Raw genomic sequence first — 22,563 nt, 5'->3', positions numbered from 1 at the left:
CTAACAACCTAGCAAGAGGAGGAAGGAGGAAAACGGGCTGAAACAAAATGAGTTGTTTTTTTGCTATCGCCCATGTTGGATTGTGTTGTGTTGGTTATTGAACTGTTAAGCTGCGAACTTGGTTATGGTTATCAGGGATAGAGATCATGACGATAGCTGATGTAACGGGAGTCCGGCGTGTGCAGGACCGAACCGCGCTGTATGACCCCTGTTACACTGGGCATAGACTGTAAAAAGTAGCTGAGACGGTAGATGGGTTAGAAACCAACAAATGAAAATAGGCTATTTATTTCAGGTAGCCTTTTTTTTCACCCAAAAAAAATATAAAAAAAATAATCACATTCCCAGCGCCCCCCTAGGTTGTGCGAACGACCCCAAGGGGCCGCCATTGTGGCTCCGCTGGGTCTCCCAGCGACACAACATGGAGTCTGGGGCCGGGGAGTGATGATGATGATGATGAAGATGTTTAGGGGGGTAATGGTGGTTTGTGTATAGATGTTGACAGAGGTATATGACAGAGGTATATGGCAGGTCTTTAAGGCCAGGTCTTTAAGGGCAGGTCTTTAAGGACAGGTCTATAAGGGCAGGTCTTTAAGGGCAGGTCTTTAAGGGCAGGTCTTTAAGGGCAGGTCTTTAAGGACAGGTCTATAAGGGCAGGTCTTTAAGGGCAGGTCTTTAAGGGCAGGTCTTTAAGGGCAGGTCTTTAAGGACAGGTCTATAAGGGCAGGTCTTTAAGGGCAGGTCTTTAGGGGCAGGTTTTTAAGGACAGGTCTATAAGGGCAGTTCTTTCATTGCAGGTCGTTAAGGACAGGTCTTAATGGAATTTAGGACAAGTATCTAAGGGCAGCTCTTTAAGGGCAGGTCCTTAAGGACTTTAAGGACAGGTCTTTAAGGGCAGGTCTTCAATGTCTGTCTAATCTAAATTCCTTTAAATTCAGTATATAAAATGTTAATCTGGCTGCTGCTCTTGAGAATAATCTGGAACATTTACCAGTCCCACAACAAAAGAAGGACAATGTGCTTTCTAGGGAGCTGTTTAATCCGCTTAAAACAGAAGCAGCGAAGGACAGATAGAGAAGGAGAGATAGGAAGCTAGGGGGACACACCCTTAAGTCCCCAGGAGGGGGGTAATGCATTCAATCAGTGATAGTGAAAGCAGAACGGCATGGGGAAAAGGAGACAGGATTCACTGTGCTCTACGAGGGCCATTCAGGGTCGAGGAAGCTGACGATGCCAGGAGGGTTAGCTGCTAGATAGCTTCTCTAGACTTAGCTGATATGTAGTTAGCTCTAGAGTTGGCTGCTATGGAGTTAGCTCCTCTACAGTTAGCTGCTATGGAGTTAGCTCCTCTAAAGTTAGCTGCTATGAAGTTAGCTTCTCTACAGTGACTAGTCGACTGGTTAGAGGAAGGCTCCCATTCATGCCATGGGTTTGTTCTGTTTGATTGAAAACCTGAAGTAGCTAGCCACAGTTAGCATCAGAGGAATCAGCGGTTGGACATCGATCAGAAAGGTTCCCGGGTTACAGTGGGCGGTAAAGAGAGTGTTTCACAGCCTTCATCCAGAGTGTGGAGTATAGCGCTATTCCTGGCCAAGGGGGGAGGGTTGGGAGGCAGGAAGGATGGAATAAGGAAGGAAAGGAAGGCAATAAAGGTAGAGAGGACCCAGCAAATTAGCAATATTATCTGAAATCTAATTATTAATATGGAATTTCATGCTAACATAATTATCTCTAATGACTAATGAATAATGGAAAGTGCTAAAAGAGGTGAATTTAGAGAAGAAATTAGCAGAGGGGATATGAAGATACATCCCTGTTTCTCTGCCACCATGAACCTGGTCACCTTAAACCTTCATCCACCATGTGGGAAATAAATCCATATGTGGTCGTTCCTTCCTGCTAGGGGAGACGCCTAACCAATCAGCTCTAGGGGACTGAGGTCTGAACCAATGGCCTTTCTGGTGTACTGTAGTCAGTGGTGGGAGCTGTCCAGAGTGCTGGATTCATGCTGGCCCAGGAGCCAGACACATGTGATCTCTGAAGGCGAATCAAGCCCAAATAAGTATTTATGCATAAAGTACTGCATGTTGTACTGCTACTGCATGGTTCTGTATAGTACTGCATGTTGTACTGCTACTGCATGGTTCTGTATAGTACTGCTGTTGTATTGGTGCTGCATGGTGTTGCATGGTGTTGCATGGTGTTGCATGGTGCTGCATGGTGGTGCATGGTGCTGCATGGTGCTGCATGGTGGTTCATGGTACATGGTGGTGCATGGTGGTGCATGGTACTGCATGGTGCTGCATGGTGGTGCATGGTGCTGCATGGTGCTGCATGGTGGTGCTGCATGCAGCAGGTCTCAGGGGTAACTAGTATCTCTGTGTCAAAAAGATGCAGAGCAAAAGATGCTCTGCTCTGTCGCATCCTGCCGGCAGCTGGGTAGAGCATGCAGGGAGCTGTGTGTTTGTGTGTGTGAGTGTGGGTGTATGGCGCCCAGGGGTGTGTGTGTGTGTGCGTTTGTGTGTGAGTGAGTGTGTGTGTGTGTGTGCGGGTGTGTGTATGTCTGTTTGTGTTTGTGTGTGAGTGGGTGTGTGTTTGTGTGAATGTGTGCCTGGGTGTGTGGGTGTGTGTGTGTAGGAAATAAATGCCATTGAAGAATAGAGGAAAAATGACTTTCTTTACCGAGAGAAAGATAGAGACAGAGAGACAGGGAGAGACAGAGACATACAGACAGACAGAGAAAGAGAGACAGAAAAAGCCCTTTTCCCTCCCTTGAAACCACCATCTTCTGTATGAAGCCGAGGAGGTAGGAGCATTTATCTGTTAAAGCATACTGTCAGCTTGTCGTCAAACGATACAACAGTCTGAGTGTTCTATAAGCAGCACTATTGGCAGTCTTTACAGACAATGTTAACACAAGAGGACTAAATAGGGTACTATTTTCCCCAGGAGTAAAGAGGACCTGACGCAATCGCCTAACGCTAGCACCTGATGCTATCCTATCGTCTGATCTTATCGCCTGATGCTACTTTCTGATGCTAGCCCCTGATGCTATCCTATCGTCTGATCTTATCGCCTGATGCTACTTTCTGATGCTAGCCCCTGATGCCATCCTATCGTCTGATCTTATCGCCTGATGCTATTTTCTGATGCTAGCACCTGATGCTATCCTATCGCCTGACGCTATCGCCTGCTGCTATCGCCTGTTGCTAGTACCTGATGCTATCCTATCATCTGATCTTATCATATAGACCAATCAAGTATTTTCCTGAATTAATGGAAAAGGTTTCCATTATTTCTTTACATTAGACGTTATCACATTAACACTTCAATATTAGCAGGATTTACCAACATACAACCTCTCTCCATGAATAGGCTTCATTCTAAATCTATGGATGACATTTCAGAATCAGAATCAAAATCAGAATCTATTTATTGTCATTGCACAAAGTGCAACGAAATTGTGGTTGAGGCTCTCAAAATAAGTGTTTTTAAAAAAAAAGTAAAAAAAAAAAAATATTACATAGAATGTTTAAGAATATATATATTATATATAGGCCTATATTAGGGATGGGCACGAGTAGTAAATTCCAAACTCGAGTGATCGAAGGAATTCCTCGAGAATCAATCGAGTACTTGTTTAATCAAATCTATTTTTAGAATGCAACGGATCTGCAGCAGGAATAGGCCTAATGATGAACGGCAATATTAACAACCAAACATGAAATGCTTATTCTCCATCAAAACAGTCAGAGTTATCAGAGTATTCATTATTTATTTTTGCAAACGTTCAGAACACATTTTCCTTACAAAAATAAATATGCGTCTCACAATTTAAATCACGTCGAACCAAGGCCTGTAACGGTTTAAAAAAAACAAAAACGAAACAAGTAGCCTAACCATTGCAAATAATTTACAGCTGCAAATAAAACGGCAGCAAATGGACTATGGAAATACTCAACGTTGTGATCTTCTCTACACGGCCGGGATTAAAGCTGCGTCTTGCGGCGGTGAAAATAGCCGACACACTTGGTTGCTGCGGGTCTGCTTTCCCGAACTCACCGTAGTGTTTCAGGAGCATATGTTGCATAATACTTGTAGTACTCTGGTAGCTCGATTTCGCTTGGCATATTTTACATTTCACCTTATGATCTCCTATTTATTTAAAGTATTTAAATTCTTCGCTGCGCTTTGCTTTAACCGCCATCTCTTAACTTTTTGAATTCTGGCGTGCCTGCACACGGCACACAGAAATTTGATACATTTAATTTGCTTTGTGTGGCGCCGCACAGAAAATTGATACATTTGCTTCAGAAAACTTTGTTTGTGTGTGTATATGCAAACTCGAGTTTGCCTGTCCACCAACCGAGTTCATTTGTAACGAGGAGTACTCGAGTAATCGATTCCTCACGCCCATCCCTGATATATATATAAATGTCAGCCAATGTTAAAGGTCAGATTGGTATGATAGTGTAATCATTTATAATTCTGCATTATTTAGAGAAATAACAGCTCTGGAGTAGAACATACTTAAAATAAAAGGGACTTCCCTCTCCATAAATGGACTTCCCTTTCCACCATGGGACTTCCCTCTCTAATATGGACTTCCCTTCACATCAAGGGACTTCCCTCTCCATATATGGACTTCCCTCTCCACATACAGGCTTCCCTTTACATCAAGGGATTTTTCTCTCCATATATGGACTTCCCTCTCCATATATGGACTTCCATCTTGTCTTAGTAATGGTATGATTATTAGTTAATTGCTAATGCTACGCAGTGCTACAGTCATGTGCCCAGCATCACCTCGGGTGAAGGAAATAGGGAGGACACGTTGCCACGGCAACACAAGAGGAGGCCTTTGATTGGCTGGGGGAGGGGGCAGGGCCTACCAGGATCATGTGACCGGTGGAGATGTCCATGTTGGAGTGGGAGGGTTCCTCGCCCCAGGAGGAAGTGCTGCCGCGGGCGGAGGGACTGACCGCCGCCCCGCCTCCTCCTCCTCCTTCACTGAACTGGGAGGAGACGCTGGTGATGCGGGAGGAGAGGGGCTCCGAGGGGGGCTTCACCGCCATGCGCTGACGACACAGCTCCTGGTAGAGAGACACAGAGAGAGAGAGAGAGAGAGAGAGAGAGAGAGAGAGAGAGAGAGAGAGAGAGAGAGAGAGAGAGAGAGAGAGAGAGAGAGAGAGAGAGAGAGAGAGAGAGAGAGAGAGAGAGAGATTGGCTTAGTGAAGTGTTAGTCTATAGTCTAGTCTAGGATTCAGGGTGTTTGACCCCCAGCTGATGGGTTCTGGGTTCGATCCCCAATGTCCTCAGTCTACCTGTAGGCCTCCCAGAGTCCGATGAACTTTGACCCCTCTGCTCCTAAATTACCTGGATGTGAACCCCCTGAAAGACTTGAAAGAAGGACCGACCGTGGACGTTGGGTCCACGGTGGACGGTGGGGTGGGCCGGCGTCGGGGTGAAGAAGACCCCGCCCAACCGTTTCAGGGGGTTTCCATGGCCACAGCGATGACGGAGAGAGCTGAACCCCCTGGTTTGAAGAGCTTCCTGATTTCAGGGCGAGTGAGAGAGGCTGGGGAGCGAGGCTGAGCGGGATGTGCTGAGCTCACCAGCTCTGCTGGTGACAGATGGACGCGTCCCGCTCTAATGTTCTTGTCAGGCGTCGCCGTGAAAAAAGAACCGCCCGCAACAAAGAATCGTTTGGTATTGATCGCTTTAATTTCAGCGCCTTATTAAATCTACTCTATCACGCCAGAGAGGCTCCTTCATGAAGGCGTCGTCCATTTTGTTTTGGTTGAGTGGGGACTAATGTTTTAACCCTTATCTCGTTTTAATGCAGACGCCACGTTTTACTCTCCATATATGGACTGGAGTCTCCATATATGGACTGGAGACTCCATATATGGACTGGAGTCTCAATGAGCAGATTAGGATAGTTTACAAGCAGGTAAATTTAGTTAACCAGCAGGTTAGATTAGTTGAACCTCAGGTTAGTGTAGTCTAGCAGCTGGTTGGTGTAGTCTAGTAGCTGGTTAGTGTAGTCCACCAGTTGGTTAGTGTAGTCTAGCAGCTGGTTAGTGTAGTCTAGCAGCTGGTTGGTGTAGTCTAGCAGCTGGTTAGTGTAGTCCACCAGCTGGTTAGTGTAGTCTAGCAGCTGGTTAGTGTAGTCTAGCAGCTGGTTGGTGTAGTCTAGCAGCTGGTTAGTGTAGTCTAACAGCTGGTTAGTCTGGTCTTTTTATTGTATATATATGATATATATAATGAGCAGCCTGGTATATATAGCATGACGTAGGACCTAGCGTGGGAGAGCCTGTGATTAAATCTTGCTGCGTCTGATTGACAGGGTGGTAATTTGAGCAGCCCTTCATTAGTGTGGTCGTGTGTGATGTAAGTGATGCTGGGAGGATAGGTTGTCATGACGACAGTGATCCATTGATGGGGACGAAGACCGCGACTCCTGGAAGTCATTAGAGTTCATTAAGACAAGCTTAGAAATGCTGGAAGCAATTAGACAGATACTTCGTAACATTAATGCTGTATTTATAGTAGAAGTCGTAAACTTCTCATAATACTGTCATACTGCACTCAAATATGTACTGTCAAACTCTACCCATAGTACTGTCATATTGTCATACTGCGGTACTACGTCAGTAATGCGGTACTATGTTAGTGGTACTGCATTTGTACTGTGGTACAACGTTAGTACTGATTAGTATTGGTATTGAGGTATTATGTTCGAAAGATAGTACTACATTAATATTGTGGTATTAAGTCAGTACTTGGGTGCTATGTGTGGTACTATGTGATAACTGTAGTACTTCATCAGTACTGTTGTACTACACTAGTACTGTGGGTGGTACTATGTGATAACTGTAGTACTTCATCAGTACTGTAGTATTACAATAGTACTGTGTGTGGTACTATGTGATAACTGTAGTACTTCATCAGTACTGTAGTATTACAATAGTACTGTGTGTGGTACTATGTGATAACTGTAGTACTTCATCCTTACTGTAGTACTTCTTCATTACTGTACTACTTTATCAGTACCGTAGTACTACGTCAGTACTGTGTGAGGTACTATTTGTGTCTGCTAGAGGTCCAGAGGAGCACAGACAGAGGTGCATTGTCGGTGTTAATTCAGGGGCCCCACAGCAGTAGTATTTGAAGACCCCCCTCCCGGTGTTGTAATTAAAGCGGTTTCAAAATGGCTCCCCCCTGAGAGCCAATTAGAGGAGAGCAGGGCGTGTTGGGTCTAAACAACCGTTATTTACTCTCTCTGTGACACGCAGGGCCAGGGGGCGGGCCCTCCATTAGGGCTGGTTTCCATAGCGACACATGGTGATGGACTGACCAGGTTCGACGCTGGACTAGACTGAATGTGATGTGGAATTAAGGGGAAATGTACTGCATTTAACTCGATGTAGAAGTGAAGTTAACAGCATGTAACATAACAACGTAAGGTTTGAGCTTAACTTAATGTTAAAAACAGGACGTTTCCTGCATTAATCAGATGTAGGAATGATTTCATAACTGCATTCAACTGAAAGATTACTGTAATTTAAAAAAGATACAATAGTCTTTCTTAACCCAAGCCGAGAAATTAAGGTGTACTGAATTTTAGAAAGAAAGACACAAAGAGAGGTTTGATTAGTTCTAGAGTAGATGAGGGTTTGGTGTATTTATCATGAAACGACTCTAGGCCCTAGAGTAGTTTCATGATAAATACACCAAACCCTCATCTACTCTAGGGTTAGGGTACCCACTCTAGGGCCTAGAGTGTGTACCCTAACCCTAGAGTGTTTACCCTAACCCTAGAGTGTGAGCAGAGGTTTGATGAGGACAGTTGGTTGAGTTGGAGTGAGACTCATCTCCATCACCTTCCTAAAATCTCTCCGTCCCGCCTGCTGCTGCTCTGGTCGGCAGGTGGGGGATGACTGACAGACACAAAGCATCCTCGGTCCCGCCCCCACCCCCCCCCGTCCTCACACACAGACAAACAGCATGGGCCTGTCAATCACTCTCCCCTTTGTCAGCGTTGGCCAATCCCTCTTCACACTTCACTCCAGGAGCACTTGATTGACAGGTCGGGGGAGGGGCAGTCAAGCCTCATGCCCCCCAGACACAATGAGAAGAAATGGACTCATAAGGGAGAGTGTGTGTGTTTGGGATTGTGTGTGCAGCTGTGAGTCAGTGCACACACACACACACGCACACACACACACACGCACACACACACACGCACACACACGCACGCAGACACACGCAGACACACACACACACACACACACACACACACACACACACACACACACACACACACACACACTCTCAGGGAAAGCGCTCTACACCTGCTATGTTGAAAGATTATTTGATTTAAATCTCTCTGCCAAAACACCGCCCTAAAAACTACAACCCAAAACACCAAGCTATAAACGACAACCCAAAACACCACCCTAAAAACTACAATCGATGATGCAAAACGTAAATGTAAAACATTTACACCAAAAGTAATTTCCCAACTAAAAGCTGACAATTAAAGAACGTAACGGGGGCGCCATCTTGTCCTCCTGACCCCGGGAGCCTCTGCTAGCCCTGAGGTCACGGCTACCGTCTTCAGCTCCATCACTCTAACATCTCCTCTCTCTCTGCTCTGCAGACCTTCGAGAGGGCGTCCACACAGCACAGGGACCTTCCACTCTCCTAAAGCCGCCTGCACCTCCCCCAGGAGAGGATCCACCTCCACCAGGAGAGGACCCTCCTCCACCAGGAGAGGACCCACCTCCACCAGGAGAGGATCCACCTCCACCAGGAGAGGATCCACCTCCACCAGGAGAGGACCCACCTCCACCAGGAGAGGACCCACCTCCACCAGGAGAGGACCCACCTCCACCAGGAGAGGATCCACCTCCACCAGGAGAGGATCCACCTCCACCAGGAGAGGACCCACCTCCACCAGGAGAGGACCCTCCTCCACCAGGAGAGGACCCTCCTCCACCAGGAGAGGACCCACCTCCACCAGGAGAGGATCCACCTCCACCAGGAGAGGAGCACCAACGATGCGAGCACTTAAGGGACGCTGCGCCTCATTATAGAATCAATGCTCCCCGGACCACTCTCATTTAAAACCCTACTGGGAGAAAAGGTCAGGGTGGAGAGAGAGAGAGGAGGGAGAGAGAGATAGGTGGAGGGAGAGAGAGAGATAGGGGGAGGGAGAGGGAGTAATAAAGAGCGGTGGGAAGACAGCGACAGAGAGAGCAAAAGAGAGAGTGAGAGGCAGGGGAGAGGAGGGAGGCAGAGAGACACATAGTAAGAAGGGAGAGAGAGAGAGAGAGAGACAGAGGGAGAAAGAGAGCGAGACAGAGAGGGAGATAGAGGGAGCAGGAGAGAGAAAGAGAAAGAGAGACAGAGAGAGGAACAGCGCAATCTAATTCTCTGTTCAAAAAGCCACTTCATATTGGATTCTGTTAAATTAAATTTCACAATCTGCCATTCTGGCCAAAGTACAATTATAGTGAGCAAAGAGAGGAGGAGAGATGGAAACTAGTCAGACTGTTATCCAACCCTCACTAGCAACAGGCAAGACACAGACTTCAGAATAATAGCTGCTGTTGAATACTGATGCTCAGTGTGTCAAACCATCCCAGAGCTCTGTGGCAGCTTGTCCAGAGAAAGGAGAGCATCTCCTGTTACTAATCACCTCTGTTCAGGGTGTTGTGCGCCCAGCTGAAGGCCTCTACTTTCCATCTCCAATGAACTCAATCAACTGAGAGCTGGGTGACCCCTGACCCCTACCTGCTCCTAAAACACCTGTATCTGAACCCCCTGGAAGTCTCTCTTGATGAAAGCCTCAACTAAGGAGAGTCAGACGTGGAACGAATGCGGTCCACCAGATCTTATAGGAGTTACTCAAGTCCTTTACAGTGTAGTGAACACAGGCTGAGGAATCTGGGAAGGAGGGGGTGTTTTACCCATGGTTATGAGCCACGGCTTGTGATCAAGATAATACCTTCGTAACGTGTTTTCAGTGCAACGTTTTAGATGAATTACGCCACACATCGTGGCGCTGTGCCACAAGTGTCCGAGAAGCTCGACCTTCTCTGGGACGGCGCAGTCGACCCTTCAGCTCCACACACACCTCGCCAACAGTGTCCCTAGGCCGTGACTTCATAGTGCACTGAGACATAACAGTGTGTAACTGACCATGTTGGCGATCATGTCAGCCATATTACCACCTTAGGAAAAATACAAAAGGTTCACTACCCTTTGAACAGCATGAGCGCATTCAGATGATGGCGAAACAGTCCCTAACGTGTGATGTGATGCACTGTAACAACTGGAAGGACGTAAGTTACGAGACAGCCCCAGCCTGGGGTCTATTGCTGCCGGGTCTATTGCATGACCGGCTCGGCCTGACAGAAGGGTGGTGAGGGCCGGGTGCTGGACAGCAGAGCACAGGAGCCCCTGACTGAGTCCCCGACGAAGGACCCGACCCAGGGCCCGACGGAGGACCTGACCCGACGGAGGCCCCGAACGGAGGCCCTGACGGAGGACCCAACCGGAGGCTCTGACGGAGGACCCGACCCGACGGAGGCCCAGACGGAGCCCCGATGGAGGGGACCTGATGGAGGACTTGACGGACGCGGGAGGGGACATACCTGGTAGGTGGAGGTGGCGTCGCCGGGCGCGTTGCCGCCCAGGCTGCTGAAATTCTGCTTCAGCCTGTGGTGGGAGCGGTGGCGCAGGCAGTACACCACGGTGGAGGCCAGTGGCACGGCGGCCGTGCACAGCAGGGACACCACCGTCAGCACCATGAACTTGGTGGACTCGGCCTGGCTGTACTTGTTGGGGATCTGGTTGATCTCACTGCCCTGGAGGACCACAAGAGAAGAGGACTTTGTTAGTGCCGGACCAGAATGAACCTGAAGAAACCAGAACAGACCAGAACAAACCAGAACAAACCAGAACATAGGCTGTGTTAATGCCGGACTGGGAATGACGGGAGACATGGCAGCAGAAGTCCTGGATGAAATACACCTTTAATAAGAATATGCCACTACAAAAATACACAAAACAACGTCTATATTCCCAGTTGAGCTAAACGTTGACGAAAGGGGAAGTTGATCTAATTGAACTGAATTAAATAAACAACGGGGCTGATATCTGAAAGGAAGGAAGAGGAGGAGGAAGCCAGACGGTGGATGAGAGCACGTTGGACAGTAGAGGGGAACATCACGGACCATCTCCGCTGCACTACAGACACGCCTGCATGGAGCTACAATGGAGCAGCGCCCTTAGCCTCACTGACACAGAGTGATCTTAGGGCCGCGTCGGGGATGGGTGGCTTTGAGCGGGAGAGCCATTGTGCTCAGTGTCATCCTCTTAGGGGGAATCTGAGCAGCACAAAAGACATGGGGGGGGGGGGGGGGCGGGTATAACTCTGGGATTAGGGATTCAATTTCCTGTCGAGCGGTGGTCGGGGGGCGGCGGCAGCCGGTGCTCCGGCCGACGGAGGAAGAAGTGAAACTGAAACCACGGCGGCGTGTTACAGCGTGGGATGGACCGTCTAGCCACACATCATTTCCTTTCCCATGACGGGGGTTTGTGTAATGCCACGTCCAGCCGTGACACACTGAGGTCGTACTCTATTGAACGAACACAGCGGCTATTGCAAAAGCAAATCGAATCAAAAATACAATCCTGAAGGAAGATAATTATATTAGTCCCGCTATAATATCCTGTTTGATATCGAACGCTGAGTACACTGCTTACTACAGAAGCCTTCAGTCTGAGACACAGAGCAGGAGAGGATGAAGGCTTTGAAGGCTGGATGCAGCTCCTGCCCACGCACCATGGTCAGAGTAGAGGTGAACTCAGATCATCTCAAATACTGCAATATATCCGACCATCCAGCGCTGGATATATTTCCTCTCTTATCCTTCATTCATTGTACGTGGCTATGCTATTTAATATGCTCTCAGGTAAAAGGCTTTGATTTCACATTAGGAGAAATGGGTTGAAAGCATGCAGCCAGATATTTGTTTGGGAGAAAGCATTTGCATACGAGTGTGGCTGAAGAGAAGCATAATCATGTTTTTGTTCATCTCTGCACTTCAGCACAGTGCTCAGGATGAATCATACAAGACCACCTAACGTTAACAAAACACTATCTAAGGTTAACACAACACTAATGTTAACACAACACTGTCTATCGTTAACACTATCTATACAAGACTATCTAAGGTTAACTCAACAATATATATACAACACTCTGCAACACTATCTAAAGTTACCACAACACTTTCTATACAACACCATCTAACGTTTACACAAGACTATCCGACGATAACACAACACTAACGTTAACACAAAACCATCGAACACGCCTCATTTCCCAGGCGTCCCGCAGCAGAAGGCGTTGTGGGAAAAAGGCTCTTTCTAATTCTTCCTCCTCCTCCTCCTCTTCACGGCCCACTGCGTGAGATCACTCGGCAGACACGCACCGTGTGACAGACCGGGCCGCTGTGTGAACTACCGTTTCAGAGCCTGAGAAACGTGAAGAGATCCCTGGGATGTGAACCGCCGGCCGACGTCTTCTGTCCACGGAGCGTTTCATGGAGAGCGGCCGGCTGCGTGCAGTTCATCTGAGGGATCAGCAGGCCCAATGGATAATGGGCCAGCCCTACCTGGCTGCCACTGGGCAACAAAAGAGGACGTAATCCCCTCTTATTATACACTCTGTAATGATGTGGACCACAATGCCCAGACAAGGCCCAGCCCGGAGGGAGAAAGGCTGCAGATTGCCATGCCGTCATCTCAGACCATTCTACTGGATGTGGAATTATCAAAGGGAATCAATAGAGGACGGAAGAAACAGCTTGGACAAAAGGGGAATAATTAGATATTCCTTTATGTCATCGCTCCTTACGACAGGAGCGGCCTGACACGGCTCTGCTATTATCAAGGCGTGGCCGAGCTATTATCCTGTTCCCCGAGTCAATTCAGGCTGCGCATTTAGACCCTAAACTCCTCTCGCTGCCACTTGTATTGTCTCAAGAAATCTGCGGCGATGCAAAACAATCAGGGAGGAGGAGCGGTGTAGCGGCAGGAAACCGGTCCCCAGGGGCCGCAGGGGGACCGGGGCTCTGGGGCGGAGGTGGGGGAGGGTGGAGGTCTGGGGCCATCAGCCAATGGAAGAGTCTCCTGAAGCACCGGGTGGAGAGGGGGCCGCTCTGATCTCTCAGCCCGTCAGTCCTGAGGACCCCCTCCCGGCACCACGAATGTTCTGGCATGTTTGTGAGCTTGAGAGGCTTCAACCTCCTCCACCTCCCCAGACCCTCCCCCTCCTCCACACCCCTAGACCCTCCTCCTCCTCCACACCCTCTACCTCCTCCACCTCCCCAGACCCTCCACCTCCTCCGGCTCCGACACCCCAGAACCTCCACCCTGCTCCCGCCCACCCATGGAATTTCATTCATGGATGCTGCAGAGTCCTAATGTAACCCTGATGCGAGGACAGCAGTGGACCCCAGCTTTGTTGGGCGTCCACAAAGCTGGGGGAGAGCTTAGCCGCCTTTGAGACTGGCTGCATTTTAATGAGGTGGTCTTGAAGGACCAGGTGGGTCCTGGTAATGAGTTGGTCCTGAAGGACCGAGGTGGGTTCTGGTAATAAGTTGGTCTTGAAGGACCGAGGTGGGTTCTGGTAATAAGTTGGTCTTGAAGGACCGAGGTGGGTTCTGGTAATAAGGTGGTCTTGAAGGGCCGAGGTGGGTTCTGGTAATAAGGTGGTCTTGAAGGACCGAGGTGGGTTCTGGTAATAAGGTGGTCTTGAAGGGCCGAGGTGGGTTCTGGTAATAAGGTGGTCTTGAAGGACCGAGGTGGGTTCTGATAATGAGGTGGTCTTGTAGGACCGAGGTGGGTCCTGGTAATAAGGTGGTCTTGAAGGACCGAGGTGGGTCCTGGTAATGAGGTGGTCTTGAAGGACCGAGGTGGGTCCTGGTAATGAGTTGGTCCTGAAGGACCGAGGTGGGTTTTGGGGGAGGAAGGCTGGCTCTATCAGCAGCCACATGAAACAACATGACTGTGTTCCTAAACAGAGGCTAATTGGACCTGTTTGTTTTGAGTGGCGCTATTCCACCTGTATTCATGGCGGTAGCGGTGGAGGCCAGTGGACAGCTGCTGCTGGCGTAGATTGTACTTGCAAATGTCCGCTTCACATAGGCCGGCGTGATTAGAAAGACGCAGCACAGCCGCCGCTGTTTGAGGAGCATTAGCATAGCGGGCCCCCCTCCCCTCCTCCCTGCTCTGCTTTCCCTCCACTCTTCTCTTTGGTAAATATTAAACAAGCTCCCTTCGGACAGACAGGAGGGCGGCCAGACAGACAGACGGTTAGACGGACAGTCAGACAGACAAACGGTCAGAGAGAAAGGCGGACAGACAGACAGACAGACGGTCAGACAGAAGGTCAGTCAGACAGGCGGACGATCAGACAGACGGTCAGACAGACAGTCAGACCCGCAGAAACCAGGGAGGATTTCTAAAACCTAAATTGGAAGGATCACAAAGCTATTCTTCGTATTTAAAGACCGGTCAGAGTAGAGACCAGAAGAGACCGGGTAGAGTAGGAACAAGTAGAGACCAGTAGAGACCGTGTTGAGTAGAGACCAGTAAAGACCAGTAAAGACCGGGTAGAGTAAAGACCCGTAAAGACCGGGTAGAGTAAAGACCAGTAGAGACCAGTAGAGACCGGTAGAGTAAAGACCTGTAGAGACCAGTAGAGTAAAGACCAGTAGAGACCAGTAGAGTAAAGACCAGTAGAGTCCAGTAGAGTAAAGACCAGTAAAGACCAGTAGAGACCAGTAAAGACCGGGTAGAGACCAGTAGAGTCCGGGTAGAGTTCAGACCAGTAAAGACTGGGTAGCGTAGGGGGGAGGGGGGTAGGGACCGAGTAGGGACCGAGTAGGGACCGCTGGGGGCCTGGGGAGGGTGGAGGTGGTGGGGTAGGACGGAGGACCGCTGGGGGCCTGGGGAGGGTGGAGGTGGTGGGGTAGGACGGAGGACCGCTGGGGGCCTGGGGAGGGTGGAGGTGGTGGGGTAGGGACCGAGTGGGGGGGAGGTGGTGGGGTAGGGACCGCTGGGGGCCTGGGGAGGGTGGAGGTGGTGGGGTAGGGACCGAGTGGGGGGTGGAGGTGGTGGGGTAGGACGGAGGACCGCTGGGGGCCTGGGGAGGGTGGAGGTGGTGGGGTAGGGACCGAGTGGGGGGGAGGTGGTGGGGTAGGGACCGAGTGGAGGGTGGAGGTGCTGGGGTAGGGACCGCTGGGGGCCTGGGGAGGGTGGAGGTGGTGGGGTAGGGACCGAGTGGGGGGTGGAGGTGGTGGGGTAGGACGGAGGACCGCTGGGGGCCTGGGGGATTATCTGGCCCCGTGGACACAAAGGCAGATGGGTGGACGGGGGCGGGCGAGTGAGGTAGGGTCCCAGCGAGTGAAGCGAGGGACATTGTTTTGATGCGCTGCGACTTGTGATGGAGACAAAGATGAGCTGCTGACCTCCAATTAATCCCATGCCTAGGAGTTCACCAGACTCACACCGCGCACTGGGAGACGCGCACACACACACTTACACACACATACGCAGCAACACACTCACACGCGCACGTACGCAGACACACGCAGTTACAGACACACGCAGACGCACAGTCACACACACAGGCAGACGCACAAACACAAACACGTACACACAGTCACACATATGCACCCACGTACCCTTACGCACACACGCACGCATGCAAGCACACAGACATGCACATATGCACACGCACGCACACATATGCTTGCATACACCAACACGCACACAAACACGCACGCATAAACACACACACACACACATACCCACAAACACACACATACATATAAACACTTGCACAAACACACGTACACAGAAACTAAATCAGTACAACTTTCCTGTGAAAGCTACTGAATACACAACAAAAGCCGCCAACACACAAATCTAACAAATGACATGGGATAAAATGGGAACCTATCAAATATAACAACTGGATAAACGAAATAAACAGTCCCTTCAAAAGATTACAGATAACACATTAAATGATCAGAAGAATATAACAAGTTACGTTTCCAAATACATACTTATGTACAAACGTTGACTGTAACATGCAGGCAGTGATAGCGGACCTATAAAATATATATATTTTATTTTATATAATAATATATATATATATATATATATATATATATATATAATATATGCATACATCTTAACATGGGGAAGAAACACCAATACATGTATACGATTCCCCTCCATACATTTATGTTAAATTACCGTCTGCCCATTGTTAGCGTTCACCTTAGAAATGTAATTATAGATTACGTTTTTAATTAACTTAATCAATTAATCTATTCGGAAAAAGGAAAGCCCTTATTTGGGTGTGATCCAGGGCGCGGGCGGGTGTTGCAGCTCGCGCCGAGTGTGACGAAAGCATAACGGATATTTAAATGTCTCGTCGTTAAATCAGTTTGTGCGTAAAATCGAGTTTAGCCGCGAAGATAAAATGCGACATTTTTCGATGTTCACCTTGCGATGGGGGAATGGAAGGGCCGCTAAAGCAACATGATAAAACCCGAAATGAAGAGTGTGTCCCGGTGTGGAGCCTACCGAGGTTCGGGTGAGCCTTAAGCCCGTCCTCTACCGGGTCGTCCGACTCCACCGACCGGGGCCCGGACTCCGCTCCACTGGGTCGTCCTACTCCACCCGACCCAGGCCCGGACCCCGCTCCGCCGGGGGAGTCCGTCGCCTGCGTCGCGCATTTTCTCTCCCGCCGCCTCAAAGCAAAGTGAACCGGTTTTTTCTTCGTCCGCCCGCCGAGAGTAAAGAGCCCGACTCGGGGGAAGTTCTCCCGGTGCGACGGACATTAACCGCGGGAGCACCGGGACGAGCCGCTTCTCGTCGTCCGGATCTTCGTGTCGGGGTGAGCGGGAACCTCCACGCGGCGTCGAGAGGAGAGGAATGAGCGGAGAAGCGGGAGTTTTTTTTTTCTTTCGACGAGGTGCGGCGCGAGCCCCTCCTTTATACCGCGCGGCCCTGCGCTGCCTGTCTCGAGCACATGTCACAGCCCCTCCGTTGCCACGGCAACGACTACTCCACATGTTGCCGACGGTTAGAGCAGAGGAAAGGAGCGCAGAGGAGAGGAGAAAGGATAGAGGGGAGGAGAGAGGAGAAGTATGAGGAGAGGAGAGAGGAGAAACAAGGATAGAAAAGGAGAGGACTCGACAAATAAAGCTTTTAATTTCTAATGTAAAATATTATGTAGACCTTTAGAATGTAATATTTATACAATAATAATTAAACTCTCATCTTGCTTTAAAACAGAATTCCATCAAAAATACTAAAATATTGTAGAAGCATCATTCACCTCAACCCAGACATTAGAGTACACTCAAACACATACATTTTACGCACATATTTATTTATCTAGCTTTTACTAATTTAAATGATTACACCCTCCCCAGTCTTGCTCTGAGACACAAACACACACATTTGAACCACACATCTAAACGCACACAGACATGCTCGTCATGTCCGGTGTGTGTGGATACCCTATCAGGCTAACAAGTGGTCGGAGTAACAGGTTAGCATCACCACCTGGCATTATGGGTTAGCATCAGCGGCTGGCAATGAGCAGATAGCATTAGCATGAGCGGATTGCATTATAGGTTAGCATTAGCAGCTAGCATTATAGGTTAGCATTAGCAGCTAGCATTATAGGCTAGCATGACAGACCACTTGACACGATGGAGGAGGCAGCACCATGAGTGTGTGCACATGTTTGTGTACGTGTTTGTGCGTGTGTAGGTGTGTATGATGGAAAGGTCTTTGTGTGTGTACGTTTAAGTGTGAGTGAGTTTGTGTATGTAAGTGTGTTTGCGAGTGTGTGTGTGTGTGTATATAAGTGTGTGTTTGCGAATGTGTATGCAAGTGTATTTTTGTGTGCGTGTGTATGTAGGTGTGTGGGGGTGTGTGCTTGTGTACGTGTGCATGTTATTGTGTGCGTGTTTGTATGTTTGTGTGTGTATGTAATTGTGTATGTATGTAAGGTTGGGTATGTAAGTGTGTGCGATTGCACGTAAGTGTATGTTTGTGTGTGTATGCCAGTGTGTGTGTTATCATGTGGAGGGTCTGAAGGAGATTCTGCCTAATGCACATGACAAGGGTCTTACTGGGGGGGGGGGGCTCTTCAGTTTATCTTTCTATTCAACCCCCCCCTCCTCCTCCTCAGCCCCCCCTCCTTTTGTCTCCCTGGCGACAGCTGGAGATGGCAGAGCTCCACTCTGCCCTGTGTGTGTGAGAGAGAGTATTATTTGAGGTCTAACAGAAAAGAGAGAAAGGTAAGAAAGAGTGAGCGAGGGCGCGAGACAGAGTGAGAGAGAGAGAGAGAGGGTGAAAGAGAGAGAGGGTGAAAGAGAGAGGGCGAGAGAGTGAGAGGGCGAGAGAGAGAGCGGGAGAGAGCTTTAGGCTCTAATATCCCATTTGCAGCACGATAAAAGCAACTGTTTTTTACCTTTTCTCTTTAAGAGATGCTCTCACTCTCTGTATCTCTCTGTCTCTGTCTCTCTCTCATATATTTTCTTTCTTCAACCCAAGCATACACACACACACACAAACACACACAAACACCGTGCTGCTGGAAGATCATTTGATGGCATAACATAATATTACAAGTTATTTGATACAGTATATCCTGTCGATAATGTTGGGATAACATTTATTCTTGCCTCTACATTTGAGGATCGGAGTTACGGATCCGAACGATCTGAGTGGCTATGACCAAAATCCGATCTTTGTTTCTCGGGCTCTGCCGTGTTGCCCTCTGTGCTGAAGGAGGCTGTGTGTTTATATATAGCGTATAATATATACATAATGAGCCGACTAAATATGGGTCTTCTGACACCTGCCCCCACGGCGCCTCCTTTCAGCACCTCCCTGTGATGGGAGTCCCACTGCCAGGGGAGGGGGGGCACTGGGATTGGCCGTCGCCTGGAAACAGAGCGACAACACCACCAGGAGGTACCAACGGCTCAGTCCGGAGCAGCTCCGCCGCCCCATCTCTCCCTCTCCTCTTTCCCCCTCCTCTCTCCCCCCTCTCTCCTTCTCCCTCTCCTCTTCCCTCTCTCTGCTCTCCCCTCTCCGCCATCCAATCTCTCCCCCTCCTGTCTACCCCATCTCTCTCCCCCACTCCGCTCCCCTCTCCCCCTCCTCTCTCTCCCCCTCCTCCTCTCCCTCCTCTCCCGGTTCTTTCCCAAACTCTCGCCCCTCTCTCTCTCCCGTCTCCCTCCTCTTTCCCCTCCTGGTTCTCCCCTCTCCCCCCCTCCTCTCTTTCTCTTGCCCTCTTGTTTCCTCCTAAATGACAGATCATTCAGACACAGCCCCCATCACGACGCCCATTGTACCCCTCAGAATATTCTGGATTCCTGCGGCCCCCCCGTGTCTTGTGGAATGTCCCCCGGTACAAAAGAGCCATCATGTGTATGATAGGAGGCCTTTGGGGGGCCCCGGGGAAGGGCCCGGGAACACACAACCCTTCAGGGTACAGTAGGACCCAACATCTGCAGGAGGGGCCGGGTTCAGCCTCCTCAAGAGAGACTGCCTACAGGTAGGGGTCAGGGGTCACCTGGCTCTAGGAGGCCTACAGGTAGGGGTCAGGGGTCATCTGGATCTAGGAGCCCTACAGGTAGGGGTCAGGGGTCACCTGGCTCTAGGAGGCCTACAGGTAGGGGTCAGGGGTCATCTGGCTCTAGGAGGCCTACAGGTAGGGGTCAGGGGTCATCTGGCTCTAGGAGCCCTACAGGTAGGGGTCAGGGGTCACCTGGCTCTAGGAGCCCTACAGGTAGGGGTCAGGGGTCACCTGGCTCTAGGAGCCCTACAGGTAGGGGTCAGGGGTCACCTGGCTCTAGGAGGCCTACAGGTAGGGGTCAGGGGTCACCTGGCTCTAGGAGGCCTACAGGTAGGGGTCAGGGGTCACCTGGCTCTAGGAGGCCTACAGGTAGGGGTCAGGGGTCACCTGGCTCTAGGAGGCCTACAGGTAGCTGTAGGCCTCACATTTAGAGATATGGTTTGAGTTAAGGAGTTAGGAGTAGGGAGGGAGGGGTTTCAGTGTTACGTTTCTAAATCTTGTCCCCGCTCTCTCTGCACACCTCTTTATTGAACGTATGTCTGAAACAGCTGCGAGCAGAAAGGATGGTTTCTTAAACACCAACGTGATGCAATCCTGATTACGGCAGCGAGGAAGTCGCAAGGCGTGTCGGGCCTACTGACAACCACGATACCTGACAGTAACAGACCTGTTTGGTCAAGTTACTGGCCGAAACCCGGGAAACAGGGGGAGAGAGAGAGAGAGAGAGATATGGAAGTAAATCTGTGCCATCGGATTTTGAAAGTAAAAAGCCATTGAATTCTAAGCACTGAATGTTTATGCATTGAAGTAACGTATCTGGATTTTTTGCCTCTGAATATAACTCGCTAACTTTTTCAATGTTAAAAAATTCAAAATCAAATGTTCAACGTTAAAGAAATTTACTTAAATATTTTCAAGGTCCCCAAATTCAACATGCCAAAGTCACCTGCAAAATTCAATGTATGAAATTCAGTGTTAACATCTGGGGACCCAAGGAAGAGCAATCCATTCTAGATGCCAGATCGTGGTCAAGCAAGGGGAGTGGGAATAAGAGAGTCACTCCCTGGTTCTTTCTTTCTTGATACAAACGTTAATTCTAAACAGCATTTTACACAGTAGTCTATAATAGGAAATGCTCAAAGGTAAATCAATCTCATTAAAAACTGACTGCAGCTTTTTATGGGGAGAGAAGCAATGGTGGTGGACCTTACTAAACGCCCTATCCATTGTATCGGTCTGTAAAATGCTAATCAAATCAAATAAAATGTATTTATTAAGCACATTTGATATCAAGATGAGGGGGGGGGATCTTATCTTTTATTAGTTTTTTTGTTATAATGCACACCGTTTTACTGCAGTATGAAATAAACGATTAACTAATGCCTGTATGTGAAGTGTGTGTGTCTGATTGCAGTGACTTGGCTGGATTTACATGCAGCGTAAGGGTAATTGTAGTGATTTAAGGAGCCCAATTTATTTAACCTATTTGGGGTGATCCGAGGACCCTTTGGCTACGTTTGGAGTGATGCTGTGGTGATCTGAAGCCCGCTGCCCACTGTGGAACGAGACTGCAGAGCTGACAGTATTGGGCAACTGAAGCGGCAGCAGCTTGTAGTTCCAGTGGAAGCACGGTGTGCCTCGGAAAGAAGCGCCCGACAGCAACCTGCTTGTAATTTGTCTCATATCTGTATCATTATTTGTACAGAGAGTCTGGACCTTTTCAATTGACAAACGTTAACTCACTTGAAGGCGGGTGTCCGTCGAAGTTTAAAACTATTGGATCTGCCCAGTGCCATTCTGGATCTGCCATTACCATTCGCTAACGTTTGGCCGGGGATCATTTTGCACGCAGGCTGTAAACAAACAAAACACCATGCGTGAAGATATCCGTCAACGAGAGCTGACTTTAACGTCATTGTTCTCAGCCACTCCCTCTGTTCGCTGATTGGACGCAGAAAACCCTAGCGGGCGGAGCCACGCTACTGTATCATGTCACTCGGTGCGGACGTCTGGTTACCCTACGTATGGGGAACCCATTTGATTCCTACCTGTTTCACTGTTAAATAGGCGCAAATTGGTGAGCGCTATACTGGTAATTTCCCTGCGTGAGAAATACGAAGTGTGGCTTGTGAGCGTGTGTGTTGAATTGCGTGTGTCTCACGCCGAATGCGTGAGACTTGAGAGCCGTGGGTTAAAACTTACTCTTCTGGACCCAATGAACACAGATGACTGCCATAACGTTAGCATATTTGGCGAGAGGAACTTGCATACGCTAATAACTGTAGTTATAGAAGTAGTTGTAGATGTAGCTGTAGATTTAGCTGTAGCTGTAGTTTGAGCTGTAGTTAAAGCCGTAGATTTAGCTGTAGCTGTAGTTTTTGCTATTGCCCTGTTTACACCTAGCCGATAGTGGGCCCCGATGGTGCCCGATGGCTAAATCAGCAGCTATCGTTATAACATCGGCAAATAGCGTGGTTGCATCGGGAAACACGTTACTCTTCCCGGGAACATCGTTAGACAACGGGAAGAAAAGCTCAATGATCGGGCAACATCGGGCAACATCGGCAAATAACGAACATGTTTGTTAATTTTGGGTCTATCGGGGTAGAATCAGTTACCAGGTGTTGCTATGGGCTAATCGGCTATAATCGGGAATAGAACGGGAGTTTAACGTAAAACATCGCAAGTCGTTCGGGAATTTTCCTGGGGTACATCGGCTATATTCGTTAATCTTCCGCGCTTTATCGTGTTTTGTCGTCTTTATATCTGCAACCTCAACACACGAAAGACCCCCGAGAGACACCTGACGTCTCTAGGGAAGACATACGGAATAGCACATTTATTACACGAATGCACACGAATTACACCCG

General features: G+C 49.0%; 1 protein-coding gene across 2 annotated transcripts in view; it reads right to left on the bottom strand.

Moving 5' to 3' along the window:
* Positions 1 to 6: 6 nt before the first annotated feature.
* LOC132462948 (receptor-type tyrosine-protein phosphatase N2-like) overlaps positions 7 to 22,563 on the bottom strand; it is a 30,979-nt gene continuing 8,422 nt past the window's right edge. The window contains exons 1-3 of one of the 2 annotated variants that reach the window (XM_060058747.1): positions 16,678 to 17,143; positions 10,665 to 10,877; positions 7 to 5,093 (exon numbers count right to left, since the gene is read on the bottom strand). In XM_060058747.1, the coding sequence (XP_059914730.1) occupies positions 4,803 to 5,093; positions 10,665 to 10,820 (447 nt within the window). In that variant the 5' untranslated portion in view covers positions 10,821 to 10,877; positions 16,678 to 17,143 and the 3' untranslated portion in view covers positions 7 to 4,802. Of the gene's footprint in view, positions 5,094 to 10,664; positions 10,878 to 16,677; positions 17,144 to 22,563 lie in introns of those variants that run through there. The other variant, XM_060058746.1, reaches the window with a different exon arrangement.

This window comes from Gadus macrocephalus, chromosome 8, assembly GCF_031168955.1.
Source record: "Gadus macrocephalus chromosome 8, ASM3116895v1".
Classification (NCBI taxonomy): Eukaryota; Metazoa; Chordata; class Actinopteri; order Gadiformes; family Gadidae; genus Gadus; species Gadus macrocephalus.
Note: the sequence above shows the minus strand (reverse complement) of the source record. Positions and strands in the feature narration are given on the sequence as shown.